The sequence below is a fragment of the Salvelinus fontinalis genome, chromosome 36 (genome assembly GCF_029448725.1).
Source record: "Salvelinus fontinalis isolate EN_2023a chromosome 36, ASM2944872v1, whole genome shotgun sequence".
NCBI lineage: Eukaryota > Metazoa > Chordata > Actinopteri > Salmoniformes > Salmonidae > Salvelinus > Salvelinus fontinalis.
This window is the reverse complement of record NC_074700.1, coordinates 7,437,691-7,459,302: the sequence shown is the minus strand read 5'-3', so window position 1 is coordinate 7,459,302 and position 21,612 is coordinate 7,437,691. Positions and strand designations below refer to the sequence as shown.

The following is a 21,612-nucleotide window of genomic DNA, read 5'->3' as shown; positions in this document are numbered from 1 at the left end:
CATACCCTTGTAAAACTGACCATCCTATCAATCCTCGACTTCGGTGATGTCATTTACAAAATGGCCTCCAATACCCTACTCAATAAATTGGATGCAGTCTATCACAGTGCCATCCGTTTTGTCACCAAAGCCCCATATACTACCCACCACTGCGACCTGTACGCTCTCGTTGGCTGGCCCTCGCTTCATACTCGTCGCCAAACCCGCTAGCTCCAGGTCATCTACAAGATCCTGATAGGTAAAGTCTCCCCTTATCTCAGCTCGAAAACTGGAACTGGAAACACTTATCTCCCTCACCAGCTTTAAGCATCAGCTGTCAGAGCAGCTCATAGATTACTGCACCTGTACATAGCCCATCTATAATTTAGCCCAAACAACTACCTCTTTCCCTACTGTATTTTTTTTATTTTGCTCCTTTGCACCCCATTATTTCTATCTCTCTACTGCACATTCTTCCACTGCAAATTAACCATTCCAGTGTTTTACTTGCTATATTGTATTTACTTCGCCACCATGGCCTTTTTTTTGCCTTCACCTCCCTTATCTCACTTGCTCACATTGTATATAAACGTATTTTTCTACTGTATTATTTATGTATGTTTGTTTTACTCCATGTGGAACTCTGTGTTGTTGTATGTGTCGAACTGCTTTGCTTTATCTTGGCCAGGTCGCAATTGTAAATGAGAACGTGTTCTCAACTTGCCTACCTGGTTAAATAAAGGTGAAATAAAATGAAATAAATAAATAAAATGGTCCTAGCTATATTAAAAGAGTCAAACGAGAGTTGCAACTGACCACTATATTGGTTTTAGTGAGCACGGTTTTACATAAGAAGTGTAACAATTATTTGTCACCTTGAATGAGTTCCTTTGAAAATGTGGGTGTCTCAAGGATATGCTGAAGAGCTGAACATGCAGTTCAGTTTGAGGCAAAACTATTTTCCTGAAAGCCCATTCTGAACTGATAGGCCTTACAGATGTAGGGAATTGGGGAAAATTGTGGAAATTACAACCTTAAGAAGCCTTCTAATTCTCAAATCAACTACAAATTTGCATTTCCTGCTTTGCAGGAAAATTCTCAGCAACAAAAGAGTGATCAAATTAAGATCCTACATCTGTACATGTTGCTTTGGGTCATACACAGCCCAGCCAAGTCTGAGACACTTACTAGATTCCTTCACACCGGTCATGCCACGCCTGCAACGTGCGGGCAGGAAAAAATAAGTGACAGGAGTTGGCGTTGAAATACAAACACACCTTTGGGGCCGAGATCCTGTCCAAGCTGGGACACGTGAAAGACCTCCCACTGGCCGAAATAGCCTCCCCATACCCTCTGACCTCAAGGGAAGCTGGTCTACTTCCTCCCATTTTTTTTGAATCAAAGAAAGTGCCAATAAGCAGAAATCGGCAATAATGTGAACAACTTTTCCAGTGGTTGATAGCAGTGGCTCACACAGCTCTGCAGACCCGTAAAAAGGACCCAGGACGGGAGCGCTCAGTAGAACCACCATGAAGACCGTTAGGATTGCCCTTCTTATCCTCCTCCTAACCCCGCTCAAGCTCCTCACTACAGGTAAGCCTACATGGATATTTAGAACTGCTTTTGGGAGTAAAAAATGACTACAAACATACTTGGATAGGAGATCGTACGTGGTGAAAAAGGATCTATTGTTGCATATGCAGAAATGTTTTTATTTTTATTCAGTCAGTAACGGATTTAAAAAGTTGTAGTCAGGACAAATGTACACTTAAAAAATAGACAACATGACTTACCAGTAGTTGAAATGTATTGTGTTTTATGTTATTTTGTCTTGATAAGTAGAATAATTGTTTCAATTGGCTGTAGTATTTACTTACCATCTTAATCAGACTTGGTTTGCAACAAAAAAATCTTGTATATCGACATTTGGATCATGAATTATGTTATAGTATGACATGAAACACAGTATGTCTGGGAGTTGTTCGAACAGACAGGCTCACATGTTGAACATTTCTCCAGGGACGTCCAGTGATGCCTCAGTGGGTTTTTACGTTTTCCCTAGCCTGAGATAAGAGCAGCGTTGTTTTTTATTGTTGTTGATGTGAATCTTGTGTAGTTTTCCCCAAATAATGTATATTATCCTGGTCAGCCTCATGTGGAGGAAGGTACAGCCACAAACCTTAATAAGGTGCAATTAATATTTATAAAGTAGTATACAATTTCTGAACACTTTGTGTTAAGTTGCGTCAAGTGTTACCAGGATAACCCTGAAACCTCCCCATGGTGCAAGTCACCCAAGAGGGTCACATGGACATGAATGTTGACAGGGAGACCAACCAAAGCTGGGAGACCAACCAAACATTCATGCAGGACCTAAATTATTCCTATTTTATTAAAGGTCTATTGAAAGACAAAATGCACACCTAAAATAGTATTTATTGGGTGTGTATGAGGAACCCTGTTCATCACATTGTGTTCACTTTACACCTTTATTTCAAGTCTACTTCATTTCAAGTCGACTTATGATCAACTTTAGCCATTTTTGGCGATCTATTCGAGGGACGTAATGCATCGGACAACACGGATAACAAAGACAAAACATCTAGGAATAAAATAATGTCCAGGCCAAAGACAAATGAATGTGGTTACTTGTGCTGGTGGAAAATAAAAAGAGGGAGTCTCCAGATTGTTTGTTTTGATTGGAGCATGGGCACGGATCCAAGAGGATCGTTAACCGCCATGTGCTGCCCAGAGAGGTGATTGGAACTGCAGATAGTCAGTGGGAACCAAACTGCCCCTTCTCTCACAGGGGGAGAGATTATTGTCCTGAGTCCCTTTCGAAGTGAAATGGTCCAATCGGCAGCAAATCTCCTTCGTATGAATCTAACATCTGCAGGAAACACCCAACCAAAGGTCACTGCAGTGCACGCCTCTCTAGAGTGGCGAGAGAAATGGCAGTTTTCTCCCTTGCAAATACAGTGGGGCAAAAAAGTATTTAGTCAGCCACCAATTGTGCAAGTTCTCCCACTTAAAAAGATGAGAGAGGCCTGTAATTTTCATCATAGGTACACTTCAACTATGACAGACAAAAAGAGGCGGAAAAAAATAAAGAAAATCGAGAAAATCACATTGTAGGATTTTTTATGAATTTATTTGCAAATTATGGTGGAAAATAAGTATTTGGTCACCTACAAACAAGCAAGATTTCTGGCTCTCACAGACCTGTAACTTCTTCTTTAAGAGGCTCCTCTGTCCTCCACTCGTTACCTGTATTAATGGCACCTGTTTGAACTTGTTATCAGTATAAAAGACACCTGTCCACAACCTCAAACAGTCACACTCCAAACTCCACTATGGCCAAGACCAAAGAGATGTTAAAGGACACCAGAAACAAAATTGTAGACCTGCACCAGGCTGGGAAGACTGAATCTGCAATAGGTAAGCAGCTTGGTTTGAAGAAATCAACTGTGGGAGCAATTATTAGGAAATGGAAGACATACAAGACCACTGATAATCTCCTTCGATCTGGGGCTCCACGCAAGATCTCACCCCGTGGGGTCAAAATGATCACAAGAACGGTGAGCAAAAATCCCAGAACCACACAGGGAGACCTAGTGAATGACCTGCAGAGAGCTGGGACCAAAGTAACAAAGCCTACCATCAGTAACACACTACACCGCCAGGGACTCAAATCCTGCAGTGCCAGACGTGTCCCCCTGCTTAAGCCAGTACATGTCCAGGCCCGTCTGAAGTTTGCTAGAGAGCATTTGGATGATCCAGAAGAAGATTGGGAGAATGTCATATGGTCAGATGAAACCAAAATATAACTTTTTGGTAAAAACTCAACTCGTCGTGTTTGGAGGACAAAGAATGCTGAGTTGCATCCAAAGAACACCATACCTACTGTGAAGCATGGGGGTGGAAACATCATGCTTTGGGGCTGTTTTTCTGCAAAGGGACCAGGACGACTGATCCGTGTAAAGGAAAGAATGAATGGGGCCATGTATCGTGAGATTTTGAGTGAAAACGTCCTTCCATCAGCAAGGGCATTGAAGATGAAACGTGGCTGGGTCTTTCAGCATGACAATGATCCCAAACATACCGCCCGGGCAACGAAGGAGTGGCTTCGTAAGAAGCATTTCAAGGTCCTGGAGTGGCCTAGCCAGTCTCCAGATCTCAACCCCATAGAAAATCTTTGGAGGGAGTTGAAAGTCCGTGTTGCCCAGCAACAGCCCCAAAACATCACTGCTCTAGAGGAGATCTGCATGGAGGAATGGGCCAAAATACCAGCAACAGTGTGTGAAAATCTTGTGAAGACTTACAGAAAATGTTTGACCTCTGTCATTGCCAACAAAGGGTATATAACAAAGTATTGAGATAAACTTTTGTTATTGACCAAATACTTATTTTCCACCATAATTTGCAAATAAATTCATAAAAAATCCCACAATGTGATTTTCTGGATTTTCTCATTTTGTCTGTCATAGTTGAAGTGTACCTATGATGAAAATTACAGGCCTCTCTCATCTTTTTAAGTGGGAGAACTTGCACAATTGGTGGCTGACTAAATACTTTTTTGCCCCACTATGTCCCACCATAATATACAGAAAACTAAATTGATAAAGGGTGAAATGCAAGTGCATTTGCCTGTATCATGGAAATAGATTATTACTGTTGCCATAAGGTACAGTACTTATTATGAAAGGGTGGGGGCAGGGGTGAATCTGCCGACACTGCCGATGAGGAGTGGTCTCTGTACAAGACAAAATGCAGCTATAGCAGAGGAAAAAGAGGCAAAAGCAGGGGTCAAGTATTGGGTTATGTGCTCAAAAAGTCAGTGTGAAACATCAGGCATGAAGACAGTTGAGCTAAAGCCCCTCTCTGACGGGGGAGAAGACAGGAAACCCTGCCTGGCCCTTTGGCTGTTCGAGCCAGTAGGGGCCAGGGGACAACAATACTCTGTCTGGGACAGGATGCAGCTTTTCACAGGTCTGGGCCTGAAGCAGAGGATATCCACCTCAAAGTGTCACAGACGGGATGGCTTTCTCAGGGGTGCATCGTCCGATTTAAAATTAAAATAAATAGATGTCAGACAGTGGTCTTTCAAACCATGCCAAACAGGAACACAATTGGCTAACCTTTGAATCTAAACGGGACCATTATGTCTGAGGAAATGTTTTAGCGACCAAGATAGAAATGGTGACTTTCGATCTGTCATAATGTGAGCTCTTTGGAGTGCTCACATCCTCTAGATTGCTTAAGGATTTAGAGCCGCACTTTACTGAGAATTAGTCTGCAGGTGAAGCTTATTGCTAAACGTGGTACAATTACAGGTTCTCTTAACAGGAAGTATTAGCCAACAATATATTACATTCAGTCTTGAAAACGTAAACAACTTACTAAATCATGAAGTCCTTTTTTGCCTGTTTGTCGTTCAGTATGGTTCTGGTGTTGCCACAGAAGTTAGGTATTGTTAAAAAAGATCAGAAGCGCCAATGGCAGAACCAGCAGCAGGGCAACCGGATGGACTGCCATTAGACCAAGTTCCACGTAGGTATATTATGAGGTTCTGAGGTAATATTTCAAGAGATGAACAATAGGCAGACGCATAGACAGCGATAGTCTTTTTTTAAAATCTGGTTGCTATTTTAAGTCTAAGATTTTCTCAGCACCGACGACTCCTGCTGCTACTTTTTGATGATTTGCATCTTATTTTACACTACTGAGTTAGAATATCTTTGATCTGTCATCATAGCAACTGAGACACCCAATACAAGTGTTCCTCCTCCCATTACATCTGTCCGTACAACCGATGCTGCTGCCACCGCTGCTGTGACCACACGCAGTAAGTAAAAGAAAACATATCAAAGCATGGTTTCAGATTCAAACAGCTGTATTAATCTCTTGTTCAAATAACTGTCAAAACCTTAGGACATTGTAATCTTAGAACGGATTCCTTTTTAGAGAGAGGTACAGCATGCTGGTTTAGAAACTCTGCTCTTAGACTGATTTTTCCATTCCAGAGACCGAGAACAAATCTGTCACAGTAACTGCCACGGAAAAAACAGCAGCAACACCACCCCATCTCTTAGTGCATTCCACATCTCCACCTGGTAATGTTGATGGTATTTAATTTATATTGGCCATTTAAGTTTCATTTGAAAAAATACTGACTACAGTCTGCTCTGTAAACTGTATTTCTATGACAGAGGGCCTGCACCCTAGCTCAGATGTGCTCATATGTCAAATAAGCTCTACAGATGCATGGCTGTTGGAATAACCAAATGGTAATAACCAGAGGCCGGCCATATATCAAGGATCTCAGAGTGCTGATTTAGGATCAGTCTTGCCTTTTAGATCACAATGAATAAGATTACATGAACAGGAGGGACCTGATCCTAGATCAGCACTCCTACTAAGATGATTGATACTGCCCCAGATCTTAAATGTTAGAAATGCTCTAAATGAGTGCATTCTTCCCCCTTAACAGCAAAATGGGTAGAGACCCAGGCCACAACAACTGTTCCCACGAGTGACCCACTCACAAATGGGACCACAGTTCAGCCTACAGCAAACACTAACTTACAAGGTAAGAGGAGGTTGTTACCCTCTCTCAAATTACAAAAGAGATAAGATAGATGATAGCAAGCAAAGCATTGGGTTAAAGATACCTTCTGCTCTGTAATGAGAAATAGCCTACTGATTACAGTAAAGCTAAAATGGTCATTCTTCAGTTATTCAGACAACCACACAGAGACATGGTTTTCCTTCACCAGGATCCTTGACCACCTCACAACCAGAAGAGAAAGGTACCGTTTACTGTCAATCTGATTTATTCACTTATGTTCCATCAAATAACCCACTAAACCAATAACTTGGGACTGGATGAGACCGAAACTTAAAGGGGAATTTCAGGATTTTACAACTCAACGTTAGATGGTTCCTTACCCTGGAAGTAGTTTATATGGGCCAGGAAGTCTGTAATCCATGGTTGGGTTTTCTCTTAACAACCACTAAAAACTTCAGCGAACTCGAGCCACCGCTAGCTAACAATCAATGGAAGTGACTTAAGTATACTCATTCTAATAAATAAATATGACAAAGCCAGCTTGTGTAGATATTACATCATTTCGGATAGCCTTCATTTCTTAATTCAAACACTTGATGTATTTTTATTTTACCTTTATTTAACTAGGCAAGTTAGTTAAGAACAAATTCTTATTTTCAATGACGGCCTAGGAACAGTGGGTTAACTGCCTTGTTCAGGTACTATCCTCATGACCCAATAACAATGGTTTGCCATTAATGTTTTCTTCAGTTTCAGGTGGTGGAATTACAGGTAAGTCTAAAGCACTATCACTGTCCCTCAATTAAATCAAATCAAATTTTATTTGTCACATACACATGGTTAGCAGATGTTAATGCGAGTGTAGCGAAATGCTTGTAGGGTTGCAAAGCGAGGGTATATTACTGGAAATTTTGAAGTTTACAGGTAAACTACAAGAATTTGGGTAACTTTCAAGGATGTTATATAATTTATCACAAGACATCTAGTGGCCCTTCTGGGTACTTCAGATTATCATAGGTGTCTGTAATTATATCTGGCCCTCTGTGCCCTTAAAACATTTTAAATAATCAAATAAGATTAACATTATCCTAAATATAAACCATCAACTTAATGAATACCATTGGTGTTTAATATGTGAGATTCAGCATGAAATATCCTTTATATTTTTTTTACACACTTATTTTTGTTACTAGGTGAATGTCCTTTTTGTAAATGTTTTGGCGCCAAACTGTTGGCAGTTGTGAAAAAAGACAGTTGTTGGGACTGTTGCAGAGTTGATTGAAAATAATACCATTGCTGGTTAGATGCTTTTTCTTGTGGCTATTTTGTCTTGAAACATATGCTCTCCCTCTCTATCTCCCTCTCTTTATATATATATGTATATATAATATGATATATATATATATATATATATATATATATATATATATATATATATATATATAGTATTCATTATTGGCGAGATTCCCAAAGGCTGGAGCGTCGGCCTTCTCGCCCAGTCCAATTTCACTCCAGTAGTGCTAACTTAATGAGCTCAGGGCATGCCCGGGCCAGCATGCATTTGATGTCTACTTGTGTGCTGCTATAGCCCCTCGCTTTAGCTACTGTCTTGGTGTTCGCTAACTATTTTCATAAAGAAACTAATAAAACACAGGTGCTAAATCAAGAAAATCTGTCATCAAGGCAAAAGGTGGCTACTTTGAAGAATCTAAACATTTTTATATCTTTTGATTTGTTTAACACTTTTTTGGTTACTACATGATTCCATATGTGTTATTTCATAGTGTGGATGTCTTCACTATTATTCTACAATGTAGAACATAGTAAAAAATTAAGAAAAAACATTGAATGAGTACCGGTAGGTGTGTCCAAACTGTTGACTGGTACTGTATATATATAGTATTCATTATTAGACCTGTGTCCATATTTTCCATGAATTTCTAGTGGATAGACCGTATGTTCAAGAGAATAATGCCTATTTAATGAAAAAAGCATCTAACCAACAATGGCATTATTTTCATTTGTAATAAGGAATACTATATATCAATACAATTTTGGAAAGTTATTCAAGTATAAATCATCAAAGTTACCATAGATTGCCATAAATGACCTATTAATTACCGAAATTACTGAATATTCTGGTAACTTTGGTAAATGACCAGTAGCTTTGCAACCCTACCCTCAATGCACTTATTTGTCCACTATCTGAAAATGAACAGGATGGTATAATGATACAAATTACAATGTTTCCAGGTCAGGTAGAAGACATGGACAATAGGACTGTGGGTCAAGATGCCAGTAGGTCCTCTGCTACCATCATCTGTATAGAAATGAACTCACACTGACACAAATTTACCTCGCACTGAAAAACACACACAGTCAGCAAAACAAACATAACATTTTAAATAGACACATTATCCAGATGGCAAGTTCCAAATTATGGAACTAGCATCTCCTTCTCGTGGTTATTGAAAGTTAATAGAAGTTATCATAGAATTTACTACATAAATCACGCTACAGAGTATTTTGAGTTTTACAGTATGTTATTTCTCTACTCAGGTCACCATGCTGGAGAAGAAGAACCAAAAACTCCTAAATCAAGTAATGTTGCAACTTTATGGGCGCATTTACCTCAACATCTATGTCAGGGGTAGGCAACCCTGTTCCTAGAGTGCCGCAGGTACTGCAGGATTTGGTTCCAACTAGGTACTACACCTCACCAACGGGGCTAATGGATCAGTTCAATGAATGCCTAAATTCAAAACACCTGGTCTTCCAGGTCGTTTAAATCAAAAACATGAAGTGCCTACGGCACTCCACGACCAGGGTTGCCTATTCCTGATCTATGTTCTACCAATAACACACCCACCAGAGGGTGCACACACTTCACATTTGACTGGGTTGTCAGTGTGTGTGTGTGTGTGTGTGTGTGTGTGTGTGTGTGTGTGTGTGTGTGTGTGTGTGTGTGTGTGTGTGTGTGTGTGTGTGTGTGTGTGTGTGTGTGTGTGTGTGTGTGTGTGTGTGCGTGTGCGTGTGCGTGTGCGTGTGTGTGTGTGCGCGCGTGTGTGTACAAAGTCATTAGTCAGGCCGTGTTCAATTACAACTCATCATAAATTGGCTACATGATACATTGTTGGAACAATGGTACTAATCCAACTTCTCATAGAGTGAAAAACAACAGTTTTGTCTGCCACACTAAAGAAAGATGGGCTTCCTCTTTGTCTCCAGATAAGAAGATGCTGTGGATTCTTTTGCCAGTCCTGGGAGTTGTGATGGCTGCTGTCATCTTCGTTTTCAAATTCAAATGCATGAAGCTCCACGATCACACAGGTATTACTTAATTACTGAATTAGATGTGACTCTGCACAGCACTATGTCTACATACACAGAAGTCTATTGACGTTACAAACTAAGTGTCACACCTTTTTTTTTTGTCCCTCAACAGAGGCAATTGATAATGGAACAGAAAAGTAAGTATAGTCTTTGGACTGTAGACGAAGATACCATTTAGACAGTACCCCATTTGAACAGTTCAAATATACCATCATCTTTTAAAGAAAAATACTATGTTTTACTCCCAATATGCTCTGCTCTCTCCTCTTTGCAGTGCCTCTTTCCAGAGCAGGTCGGACAGCACCAAAGATGGTGTCATGCTTCTCGGGGTGAAGTCCTCAGGTGGTACGTTTAAACTGTTTACTTACTAGCAAGTTAGCATTGTCAATTGCTGTTATATATTTCACACAGTCTTCTTCAGCACAGTTCCTGCAACTATGGTGGATGCTTAACCAGACCAGTGCAGTTTGGCTCGGTTCAGTAGTGTGAAAAGATTCAACCAAGCAATTAGTCCAAGCAGTTCCCATGACTCCTACCCATCAATAATTGAAAGACAAGGACGAAAGCTTCAATCAAATGATCAAAGTTCAAGAGAAACATGCATACCAGTAGTCTTCTACTTAACTTTTCCAAGTTCTCTGTCCTTTCCCCCATCCCTTTACATTACAACTTTGTTTTATCTGGCGTGGACATGCAATTATTCCCGGGAAGCTGGGCGCTTTTAATATTTCATTGTGCATGTTCAGTAATGGGCCTGGGCTGGGGAGAGCAGGGGAAGGTGTTTCCTGTGATTTTTCGCCCCTCCCTTGAAAGACCAGCAGGGGATGAAAGATACAGACTTCCTCACACAAACACATATTATTTTGGACAGCCCCTATTGTGTGGCTCCCTGGGCTGGCAAATGTCAATGTTTGCCGGTCAGACCCTGTGTGTAAAGTTCTTCTGCAATTGTGTGATCAAATTAAGATTCTACAGTTACACATGGGATAAACAAAAGTACAGTCAATAACACAATAGAAAAATCTAAATACAGTGTGTGCAAATGGAGTGTAATAAGAGCCTTGAGCTGTTGGCCAGTAGCTGAAGGGGGAAATGGTGTCAGCGGTCAGGAATTTTGCTGAGAGAGAAAGTGTTGGTTAGGGTTTTGGATAACTGACTGCTATTGTCACAATTTTTGGATTTATTTCAAATTCCTTTTCAATAAGCCTACACTTTATTACATCAAGTTGTTTTAAAGCTGTGTGGGAGATTTGGATGTTGCAGTCTCTGAGAGATTTATGATGAAATAAAATGTATAAGAGGCTTCTTTGACTAAATCACTTTGGATAAAGACGTCTGTCAAATGACAATGTGGGCTACTGTCATTTGTGCAACATAGTGCAATTAACCCCTAGGTCTATGGCTATTGTCCCACTTTCAGCCAACACAGGCCAAACTCAGATATCTGGACAATAATACAATACTGACCTCTACTGTTCTATTGAGTAACCACAAAGTAAACACACCAGGGGTGATTTCAACAGGAGGCAATGTTATGTAACATTCAGACAGAAATATGCTATGTAGAACAAGGAATAAGGAATCACGCCAGCTCTATTCATGGCATTTCTATGTGCAGCGTTCGACAACGTTTGGCTACTGAAATTCCTGTTGTAATGGGAGGGATGTTATAAGGAGCAGTCTCATTTATATAACCACACCTCTCAAATACTGTATGATCCTGAGTTGGGGTTTTATAATACATAACCAGTTTGTTAATTTTGAACTCTCCCTTTCAGCTGGTGCAAGATAAAAGGGAGGGCATCCCATTCTACAGTATATGACCAATAGCTCTCACAACCCAAAAAATGGTCAAGACCTTCAACTATCTAAAAATGCTGGACAATCAAATATGGCGTATAAGAATTCCAGAAGCTAAGTGGGCGCATTCTTATACTGTATAGTGTGGAAAGAAGATTGGTGTGGAGTATTGTAGGATATGGGACTCTTAACTGAACATGTGTTTGTTAAAAAATATTCACTAAGATACTGTATTTCATGAAAAAAAAGATGTACTTCACTATTTTCTGTATTCTTATTTTGATGGTAATTTAGCCAAGGAGGAACTGTGATCTCAATTTAATCAAGACTAACATCCAGACATTTCATTCAGGAAAAGAATGCTAGATTTTGAATATATGTGAATAAATTAACCCAAAAGCTCATTGTCTGGGTGCAAGAGGATTGTTTGTCTCATCCCTGTATTTAAGATACTGGTTTTGATTTTATATCACACAAACATGTATGAAATCCAAATGCAGTGAACCTGAATTCAGCACACAATTCCTTGATTCAAACCAGTTAGTGACCAGTACACATTATTAAGTGTTTGTATGCTTTAAATCTGTTGTAATACATTATTTAGCTTTCAGTGTAAATGCCAGGATTGTAAAGATTAGCTATTTTGCCGGTATGTTTCCTGCTTTTCAACCAGTTATTGTGTATGTTAGAGCAAACAAGACTTCCCACTGGTCAAAGATGATTTGAATTTCTAAAATAAAGAAGAACGTTATTTGACGGATCGGCATTGGTTGAATATGTGTTGTTTTGCACCTGTACGTGCTCACGAAAGTTGATGTTGATTTCATCTGGATACACACCGTATCTTTAATGTGCTGAATTATATAACGCAACCATATGAAAGGCTATGGAGAATAAACTATTCAGTATAGGAGAGCTGTAGCTCCGCCCACCGGTTAAGTGGAGCAGAGCATGCTGGGCGATCTCCAGCTCTGTGGATAAGGAAGTAACTAGAGAAAAGTCAAGTGATTAGTTCAAGCCATCTATTGTTTTTTCCTTTAGTTAGCATTATTTGTTTTACCAAGGCCAGTGTGTATCCTTCAGATATATGAGTACATATTTCTTACTCTTCATGTGTTAATGTTGTGGACGTACTCGCTGACAATTATGTAGTTTATCTTTGTTATGCTAATTCGCGTTTTTGCCACAAGCTAGCAAATGCAAGCTTGCTAGCTCGGTTGTTTTTGTCATCTCATTTCGGACATTTGTGATTTGTATAGTATAATGTTCCCCAGTGCCTTGTTAATATGCCCTGTAACTATAAATACTGTATGTGTGAAGTATAGTTTATTTGGTTTTATTGTCGATTGTGTAGACATGCATGCATTCAAGTTCATGCAGTTATGTGAGGATGATGCTTTGTAGTGCTGGGTGGCTACACCCTTCTGATCTTTAATTAGTGAAGTCACAGCCATGTTGTTAGGCTGTTTTGTCCTGTGCAGCACATAACCTATTGAAGTCATATTATTGTTTATTACCAATGTAATTGGAGGATGTATTATTAAGCTTATACCTGCCATTTACTATTGTATTTACATTCCCCGTTTACTTTCATAACCACACACACTCTTGGTTAAAACAATTGTCAAGCCATACCTTAAAGTGCCTTAGCCCATACACTGTGCTGTGCCGTTCCTGTTCTATGTGAATCAGCGTTATTAAACCACCTCAACTGGAATCCTACCTGTCTGTCATCTGTGCCCTTACAAGTACCTGGGAGAGAACATATTAAGTGCTAAGAAAACCCTAAGAATATATAGTCCAACAGGTCCTCCACTTAATTTTGGTCCATTCGAGACAGATCTTCAGTGCTTTCTTCCAGAGCAAGATGCAAGACTACTACGTGAGTAGTAGCCATCAGTTTGTCCGAAGCGTCAGACACAGCTACCACAGCATCTACAAAATTACAAGGTAGGCTATGTGAGCCAAAGACAGCACGCTTCACCACACCATGGCACAGCACTATAGGATGTACATGAGCAAGAAGAGGAGTGGCATTCTCATCAAGAAGGAGAAGCCAATATGACCCCCTTCACCTCTTCACATGCAACCTCATCCAATCACCGGGTTCAATGAGATGCTGCCCAAAAGTGGGACCATCAGAGCCATCACTACAAAGGGTATGGTTCATAACCCCAGCTACCCTACAGCTGGCAGAGGAAAAGAGCACAGAGGAAAGCAGACCCCAGGAAGAGGTTTGGAGCCCAGGAAGAGTAGCCACTGCCTTGGCTAATTGGGGATCCTAATCAAATACTAAATACTAACCCTCCACACCCTACGTTTACTGGGAACACAGGAAGCTGCCAAAAGGTCTACCAAGCAGAGCTAGAGGAGATCCATAAAGAGAACGAGAAGCTGCATATGTCTGAACTAGCTGTACAGAGAGAATTCGCCGAGCTTGACGAAGTTAAACAGTAAATGAGGAAACTTGAGGAAAAGGTCTGCAGTCTCCAGCCACCCCTTGACCCAGCTCCAGCTACACCCCCACAAAGTCTACTCAACAACCGTCTGGCCTAGAGGTCGACCGATTATGATTTTTCAACGCCGATACCGATTATTGGAGGACCCAAAAAAGCCGATACCGATTAAATCGGCCGATTTTTAAAAATGTATTTGTAATAATGACAATTACAACAATACTGAATGAACACTTATTTTAACTTAATATAATACATAAATAAAATCAATTTAGACTCAAATAAATAATGAAACATGTTCAATTTGGTTTAAATAATGCAAAAACAAAGTGTTGGAGAAGAAAGTAAAAGTGCAATATGTGCCATGTAAGAAAGCTAACGTTTAAGTTCCTTGCTCAGAACATGAGAACATATGAAAGCTGGTGGTTCCTTTTAACATGAGTCTTCAATATTCCCAGGTAAGAAGTTTTAGGTTGTAGATATTATAGGAATTATAGGACTATTTCTCTCTATACCATTTGTATTTCATTAACCTTTGACCATTGGATGTTCTTATAGGCACTTTAGTATTGCCAGTGTAACAGTATAGCTTCCGTCCCTCTCCTCGCTCCTACCTGGGCTCGAACCAGGAACACATCAACAACAGCCACCCTCAAAGCAGCGTTATCCATGCAGAGCAAGGGGAACAACCACTCCAAGTCTCAGAGCGAGTGACGTTTGAAACGCTATTAGCGCGCACCCCGCTAACTAGCTAGCCATTTCACATCAGTTACACCAGCCTAATCTCGGGAGTTGATAGGCTTGAAGTAATAAACAGCGCAATGCTTGAAGCACAACGAAGAGCTGCTGGCAAAACTCACAAAAGTGCTGTTTGAATGAATGCTTACGAGCCTGCTGCTGCCTACCACCGCTCAGTCAGACTGCTCTATCAAATCATAGACTTAGTTATAACATAATAACACTCAGAAATACGAGCCTTAGGTCATTAATATGGTAGAATCCGGAAACTATCATCTCGAAAACAAGACGTTTATTCTTTCAGTGAAATACGGAACCGTTCCGTATTTTATCTAACGGGGCATCCATAAGTCTAAATATTCCTGTTACAGTGCACAACCTTCAATGTTATTTCATAATTACGTAAAATTCTGGCAAATTAGGCGGCCCAAACTGTTGCATATACACTGACTCTGCGTGCAATGAACGCAAGAGAAGTGACACAATTTCACCTGGTTAATATTGCCTGCTAACCTGGATTTCTTTTAGCTAAATATGCAGGTTTAAAAATATATACTTCTGTGTATTGATTTTAAGAAAGGCATTGATGTTTATGGGTAGGTACACATTGGAGCAACGATACGCACCGCATCGATTATATGCAAAGCAAGACACGCTAGATGAACTAGGAATATCATCAACCATGTGTAGTTAACTAGTGATTATGATTGATTGATTGTTTTTTATAAGATAAGTTTAATGCTAGCTAGCAACTTACCTTGGCTTACTGCATTCGCGTAACAGGCATACTCCTCATGGAGTGCAATGTAATCAGGTGGTTAGAGCGTTGGACTAGTTAACTGTAAGGTTGCAAGATTGAATCCCCCGAGCTGACAAGGTAAAAATCTGTCGTTCTGCCCCTGAATGAGGCAGTTAACCCACCGTTCCTAGGCCATCATTGAAAATAAGAATGTGTTCTTAACTGACTTGCCTAGTTAAATAAAGATTAAATAAAGGTGTAAAAAAAGATACAGAATTCCGATTGTTATGAAAACTTGAAATCGGCCCTAATTAATCGGCCATTCCGATTAATCGGTTGACCTCTAGTCTGGCCCCACTGTACGTCTCAGGTCAGTCCTTCCAGTCCACCTCATTCACCCACCTGAGATAGAAGAAGAGTTCAGTGAGGAGTACAGCGAGGAGTGCGATGACAACAAAGAGGAATTTGGCGATGGTGAGTGACCTTATCCACCACCATTGCCTACAGAGGAAGAACCAGAGCAGACAGAGAAAGAACAAGCAGTAGACTTCCTGGACAAGATGATGAGTGAGCTCAAAGTCATGAGGGATCAGGCAACATCCGCTGCTGCCTCCAGGCCACCATCCAAGAGAGGCTACACATTTGCACTGTCCCAGAGAGTCAAGCTAGCACCCTGATGGGGACTATCGCCAAAATCCTCACCAGGCCAGTGCTGCACTTTCACAGTGCTAAGTTGGTGCAGTGACCCAGAAGTCTCTCCCTCATAGGGCTCACCCTCATGCAGCAGCTTATGACCCGCCAGGTTCCATGGCTACCTAGGCCAGACCCTCAACCCCATCTGCCGCCCCCTAGAGGCTTCGCCGCCACAGCAGTGCAGGACCTACAGAGGGTCTAAGCCAACCATCCCTAACTTCAGGAGCCGAGACCCAAGTGTGTTCGCTCACCTAAAGATCGCACTAGAGAACCCCCTGCCAGCTGGTGGGAACAAGCTCTTCAAGGATCAGATCCTGGTGTATCACTTAAAGCTAAAAGAAGTCTGCCTAGTGACAGATTCCTACCTCAACTCCCCCACGCCTTACTCAGACACCATGGCGGTCCTAAACGAGAAGTTTGGACAGCCACACCATGTCGCCCTAAAGAAGATAGCCAGTGTCATGGACTCTCCCGATGTACACCGTGGAGATACAGCTGCCTTCAACAAGTTTACAATACAGGTCCAGTTCTTAGCGAGAATGCTCCGGACACTGGGTCCATATGGCAACATAGAGCTGATGTGTGAGTCTCATGTAGAATGCCTTTTCAGCAAGCTATCACCTGTGACACCCACCGTCACATGCTTCTTCACCAGACAGGTACCACATAGACCTTACTCGAGTTCTCAGAGTGGTTACAGTATGATTCATGGTGTCTAGACAACAATGGCCAGTCATCAGGCAAAGGGCATAAGGACAGGCTTGGGCAGAAGTCAGAAGGGCGCCATGGGAAAAGTGCAGCTTCCATCCTTCATGGAGCTAAAGACAACCCGGAAAGTGGAGCCGCTGCCACAGCATCCAACAGCTCGGCTGCTGGCAAGAAGAAAAGCAAGGTGAAGCCATACTGTCCTTATTGCAACAATTCTTAGCACTATCTCAACCAGTGTTCAGCCATCCAGACGCTCACCAAGGAACAAGTAATAGAGTGGATCAGAAAGACGTGCTTGCATTGTGGAAGGGACCATCAGGTGTCCCAGTGCACCCTCAAGAAGCCCTGTGGTCTCTGCCGGGTAACGCATCTACAAGTCCTTCACAAGGTCAATGCCAGACTCCACCAAAGAGGCACCAAAAGTGGAAAGCTGCCTGGTAAGCACAGCCACAGACGTGCTTTACCTGGACAGACCAGCTGACTGCAATTGTGTCCTGCTGAAGGTGATCAGAGTGCTCCTACTCCATGGAGACCGTACCCTGGACACCTACACCAATCTGGACGATGGGTCCGAGCGTACCATGCTTCCTACAGACGCTGCATGGAAGCTTGAATTACAGGGGACCCCCGAAGAACTAGTCTTTCAGACCCTCTCTGGTGCAGACCCTCTGTGGTGCATCAGTGACCTTAAGCATCTCTCCAACCTCGCAACCCAAGACCAGTTTCCAGATCAATGGGGCCTTCACAGTGACTCATCTTGGAGTAGCAGACCATTCCTATCCAGTGACCTGCCTTCAGAAGAAGTACAAGTACGTGGTTGGTTTCCTCATACAGCCATTCGTCAACGCCAGGCCTATTGTCCTCATCGGTGCCGATTATCCCAATTTCATCACCGCCATCGAACCAGTGATGTTGGGTCCTCCGGGCGGGCCAGCGGCCGTCTGGACGAGATTTGGATGGACGCTTCAGGGTCCGGCAAGGGTTGTGGAGCAACACCTCTGGCCACAGAAGTGCCTACTGACATCCATCATTCCCCCAACTTCTGTGCTGTTCAGGAATGTCAAGAAGCTCTGGCAGATTGACACCCTACCGTTCCAGAATGAGGAAGATGTGACCCAGCCGAGGCAGGATCAGGAAGCCGTCGACCTGCTCGAAGCCCAAGACTGCACACGTGGAGGTAGTGCTTCTCTATGTCACCCTGCTAATGTGCAAGAGAGACACGCCCTGCTTCCAAGTCCCAAAGGAAGTGGTGATGCCAAGCTTTAGAAGCACGGAGAGACGGCTTGCTAAGGACCCAGAAAGAGCTGCAGCTTCCAGTGCCGAGATACAGAAGCTGATGCAGGCAAGCCCAGGTAAGAAGTTTAAGCCCTGACATACTCAAGAAGGAGAATCGTGGTACATCCCCCACCACATGGTGAGACACAGCGGCAAGAAATCGCATCGTATTCAACTGTTCCTCCCAGTTCCAGGGTCTCAACCTGAACGAGTCCCTGCTGCTTGGACCATTCTTGGGTGTGCAGATTAGACAGCCTTGAGCTTTGGCCTGCCCCAGAGGAGGAAGAAGATTTACCTGAGTCTACCCTAGACTTCAGCTGGCATTGCCAGTTGGAAACCTTGGAGTACAAGGATCGAGCCGTGGACTACAAAGTGCCGACCACGCGGAATGTGTACAAGGTTTTCGCCAGCCAGTACGTCCACCTTGGGTTCATTCTGCAGTACACCCTTCAGTCAAAGTGTTGGTCCAGCACCTCTGGGGTAAACAATGGGATGACCTTCTTCTCCCTCAAGATCTACTTCAGGCTTGGAATGATTGGGAAGAAGAGCTACAGATCCTGCCATACATCACCCTGTCTAGGTGCTACGTAACTGCAGATGTCGACCAGTCGAGTGTCACCAGAGATGTCCATGTATTCTGCCACACATCTGAGAAAGCCTAAGTGTCCGTTGCGTACCTGTGAACAGAAGATGGTCACGGCAAGACCTACCCGTTCAGAGTTGCTCATAAGCAACTACATTCCATGCCAAGACTGGAGTGCAGCTTGCCAAGCTACTAGAGGAAGAGCTTACCTTGAAGATCGACCAGACCATCCTGTGAACAGATTCTACAACCATGCTGATGTGGCTTGTCACTTCAAAGTTTTTGTAGGCACCAAGGAGGCTCGAGATTCAAGAGCTAACAGATCTCCATGCAGGGGGTTACGTGGCACAGATTCTGGCCCTGAGAGGACGTTCGCAGAGATCCGCCGCACTTTTTGGATCATCGGGGGAAGCGGGAAGTTATCCGTCACCTCCAGCACACTTACAAAGAAGGCTGTCAATGGAAATACAGACCTGCTGTCCTCAAAATGGCTGACCTGCCAGCTGCACGCCTGCACCTCTTCAAGCGGGTATGGAACGCTTCAGGCCCTTCCAGGTCAAAATGGGATGGTGCATCGAGAAGAGATAGGGGATAATCTTCAAGTGTCTCACCACGAGGGGTGTACACTTAGACCTCCTGATGGCCCTTAGAAGATTCATCGCCCACAGAGAGAGGCCTGCTGAGCTGTGCTCCGACCAGGGAACCAACTTCCGGGGAGGAGAGAAGGAGCTGCGTGAGGCCTTCGCTGACTTGTCTCCCATCCTGCAAGAACAGCTTGCAAAACAGAAGATTGCCTTCCACTTCAACCCCCTTGCAGCACCGCAATTCTGAGGAGTTTGGGAAAGAGAGAGATTCACTCCGTTAAGACTGCGCTCTACACTTGGAGGGTATCCTGAATTCGAAGCCCAAATGTAGCCTATAGGTCCAAGACCCCTGGAACATGGTTGGAGAGCCCATAGCCAACAGAGCCTAATGAAATACAGTGCCTTCGGAAAGTATTCAGACCCCTTTACTTTTTCCACATTTTGTTACATTACAGCTTTATTCTAAAATTGATTACATTGTTTTTTCCTCTTATCATTCTACACATAATATTCCATAATGACAAAGCAAAAACAGTTGTTTTAAAAAAAAAAACGGAAATATCACATTTACGTACGTTTTCAGACCCTTTACTCAGTACTTTGTTGAAGCACCTTTGGCTTCAAGCATTGAGTCTTCTTGGGTATGACGACACAAGCTTGACATACCTGTATTTGGGGAGTTTCTCCCATTCTTCTCTGCATATCATCTCAAGCTCTGTCAGGTTGGATGGGGAGCGTCGCTGCACAGCTATTTTCAGGTCTCTCCAGAGATGTTCGATCAAATTCTAGTCCGGGCTCTGGCTGGGCCATTCAAGGACATTCAGAGACTTGTCTCGAAGCCACTCCTGCGTTGTCTTGGCTGTGTGCTTAGGGTCGTTGTCACGTTGGAAGGTGAACCTTCGTCCCAGTCTAAGGTCCTGAGCACTCAGGAGCAGGTTTTCATCAAGGATCTCTCTGTACTTTGCTCTGTTCATCTTTCCCTCGATCCTGACTAGTCTCCCAGTCCCTGCCGCTGAAAAAACATCTCCACAGCATGATACTGCCACCACCATGCTTCACTGGGTGATTGTGCAAAGCTGTCATCAAGGCAAAGGGTGGCTACTTTGAAGAATCTCACATATGAAATATATTTTGATTTGTTTAACACTTTTTTGGTTACTACATGATTCCATATGTGTTATTTCATAGTTTGATGTCTTCACTATTATTGTACAATGCAGAAAATAGTTTTTTTTTTATTAAAAAACTTGAATGAGTAGGTGTGTCCAAACGTTTGACTGGTACTGTAAGTATTCACACGCCTGAGTCAATACATTGTAGAAGCACCTTTGGCGGCCATTACAGCTGTGAGACTTTTTGGGTAAGTCTCTAAGAGCTTTGCACACCTGGATTGTACAATATTTGCCCGTTATTCGTTTAAAAATTCTTCAAGCTCTGTCAAGTTGATTGTTGATCATTGCTAGACAACTGTTTTCAAGTCTTGCCATAGATTTTCAAGCAGATTTAAGTCAAAACTGTAACTAGGCCACTCAGGCAGAAACATTCAATGACTTCTTGGCAAGCAACTCCAGTGTAGATTTGACCTTGTGTTTTAGGTTATTGTCCTGCTGAAAGGTGAATTTGTCTCCCAGTTTCTGCAACTAAGATTTTGCCTGTGCTTATGTCTGTATTCCATTTATTTTCACCCTAAAAAACTCCCTAGTCCTTTCTGATGACAACTATACCCATAACATGATACAGCCACCACATACTTGAAAATATGAAGAGTGGTTCTCAGTGATGTGATGTGTTGGATTTGCCCCAAACATGGCGCTTTGTATTCAGGAGAAAAAGGTTGCTTCTTTGCCACATTTTTTGCAGTATTACTTAAGTGCCTTGTTGCAAACAAGATGCATGTTTTGGAATATTTGTATTCTGTACAGGCTTCCTTCTTTTCACTTTTGTTGAGTAACTACAGGGTTGTTGATCCATCTTCAGTGTTCTTATATCACAACCATTAAACTCTGTAACTGTTTTAAAATCACCATTGGCCTCATGCTGAAACCCCTGAATCGTTTCCTTCCTCTCTTGTAGTGCTGAGCAATGAACCGAACTGTTGGTTATTTTTCACTTTTAAAAACAACTAATTGACCGATATCAGTTCAATTATTTGAATT

The 21,612-nt window shown here is 42.3% G+C and overlaps 1 protein-coding gene across 4 annotated transcripts; it reads left to right on the top strand.

The window, feature by feature from the left end:
- Positions 1 to 1,255: 1,255 nt before the first annotated feature.
- On the top strand, positions 1,256 to 12,436 carry LOC129835128 (uncharacterized). Of its 4 annotated transcripts, none has more exons than XM_055900529.1 (12): positions 1,256 to 1,572; positions 5,735 to 5,824; positions 6,003 to 6,104; positions 6,470 to 6,568; positions 6,756 to 6,788; positions 7,298 to 7,318; positions 8,801 to 8,845; positions 9,107 to 9,148; positions 9,776 to 9,877; positions 9,993 to 10,017; positions 10,155 to 10,225; positions 11,659 to 12,436. In XM_055900529.1, the coding sequence occupies exons 1-12, from the start codon at positions 1,509 to 1,511 to the stop codon at positions 11,670 to 11,672; spliced, it is 708 nt and encodes a 235-aa protein (XP_055756504.1). In that variant the 5' UTR covers positions 1,256 to 1,508; the 3' UTR covers positions 11,673 to 12,436. The 4 variants fall into 4 exon arrangements, with proteins under 4 accessions (XP_055756504.1, XP_055756502.1, XP_055756501.1 ...); XM_055900527.1 differs by having other exon boundaries at positions 1,261 to 1,572; positions 6,714 to 6,788; positions 10,155 to 10,222; XM_055900526.1 differs by having other exon boundaries at positions 1,265 to 1,572; positions 6,714 to 6,788.
- Positions 12,437 to 21,612: the final 9,176 nt, after the last annotated feature.

Excerpts from the sequence above, each read along its gene's own strand:
- LOC129835128 (XM_055900526.1), top strand. The coding sequence starts at position 1,509 with ATGAAGACCGTTAGGATTGCCCTTCTTATCCTCCTCCTAACCCCGCTC. Across the intron at positions 9,149-9,775 it reads ACCAAAAACTCCTAAATCAA|ATAAGAAGATGCTGTGGATT; the intron begins GTAATGTTGCAA and ends CTTTGTCTCCAG. Across the intron at positions 10,018-10,154 it reads ATTGATAATGGAACAGAAAA|TGCCTCTTTCCAGAGCAGGT; the intron begins GTAAGTATAGTC and ends TCCTCTTTGCAG.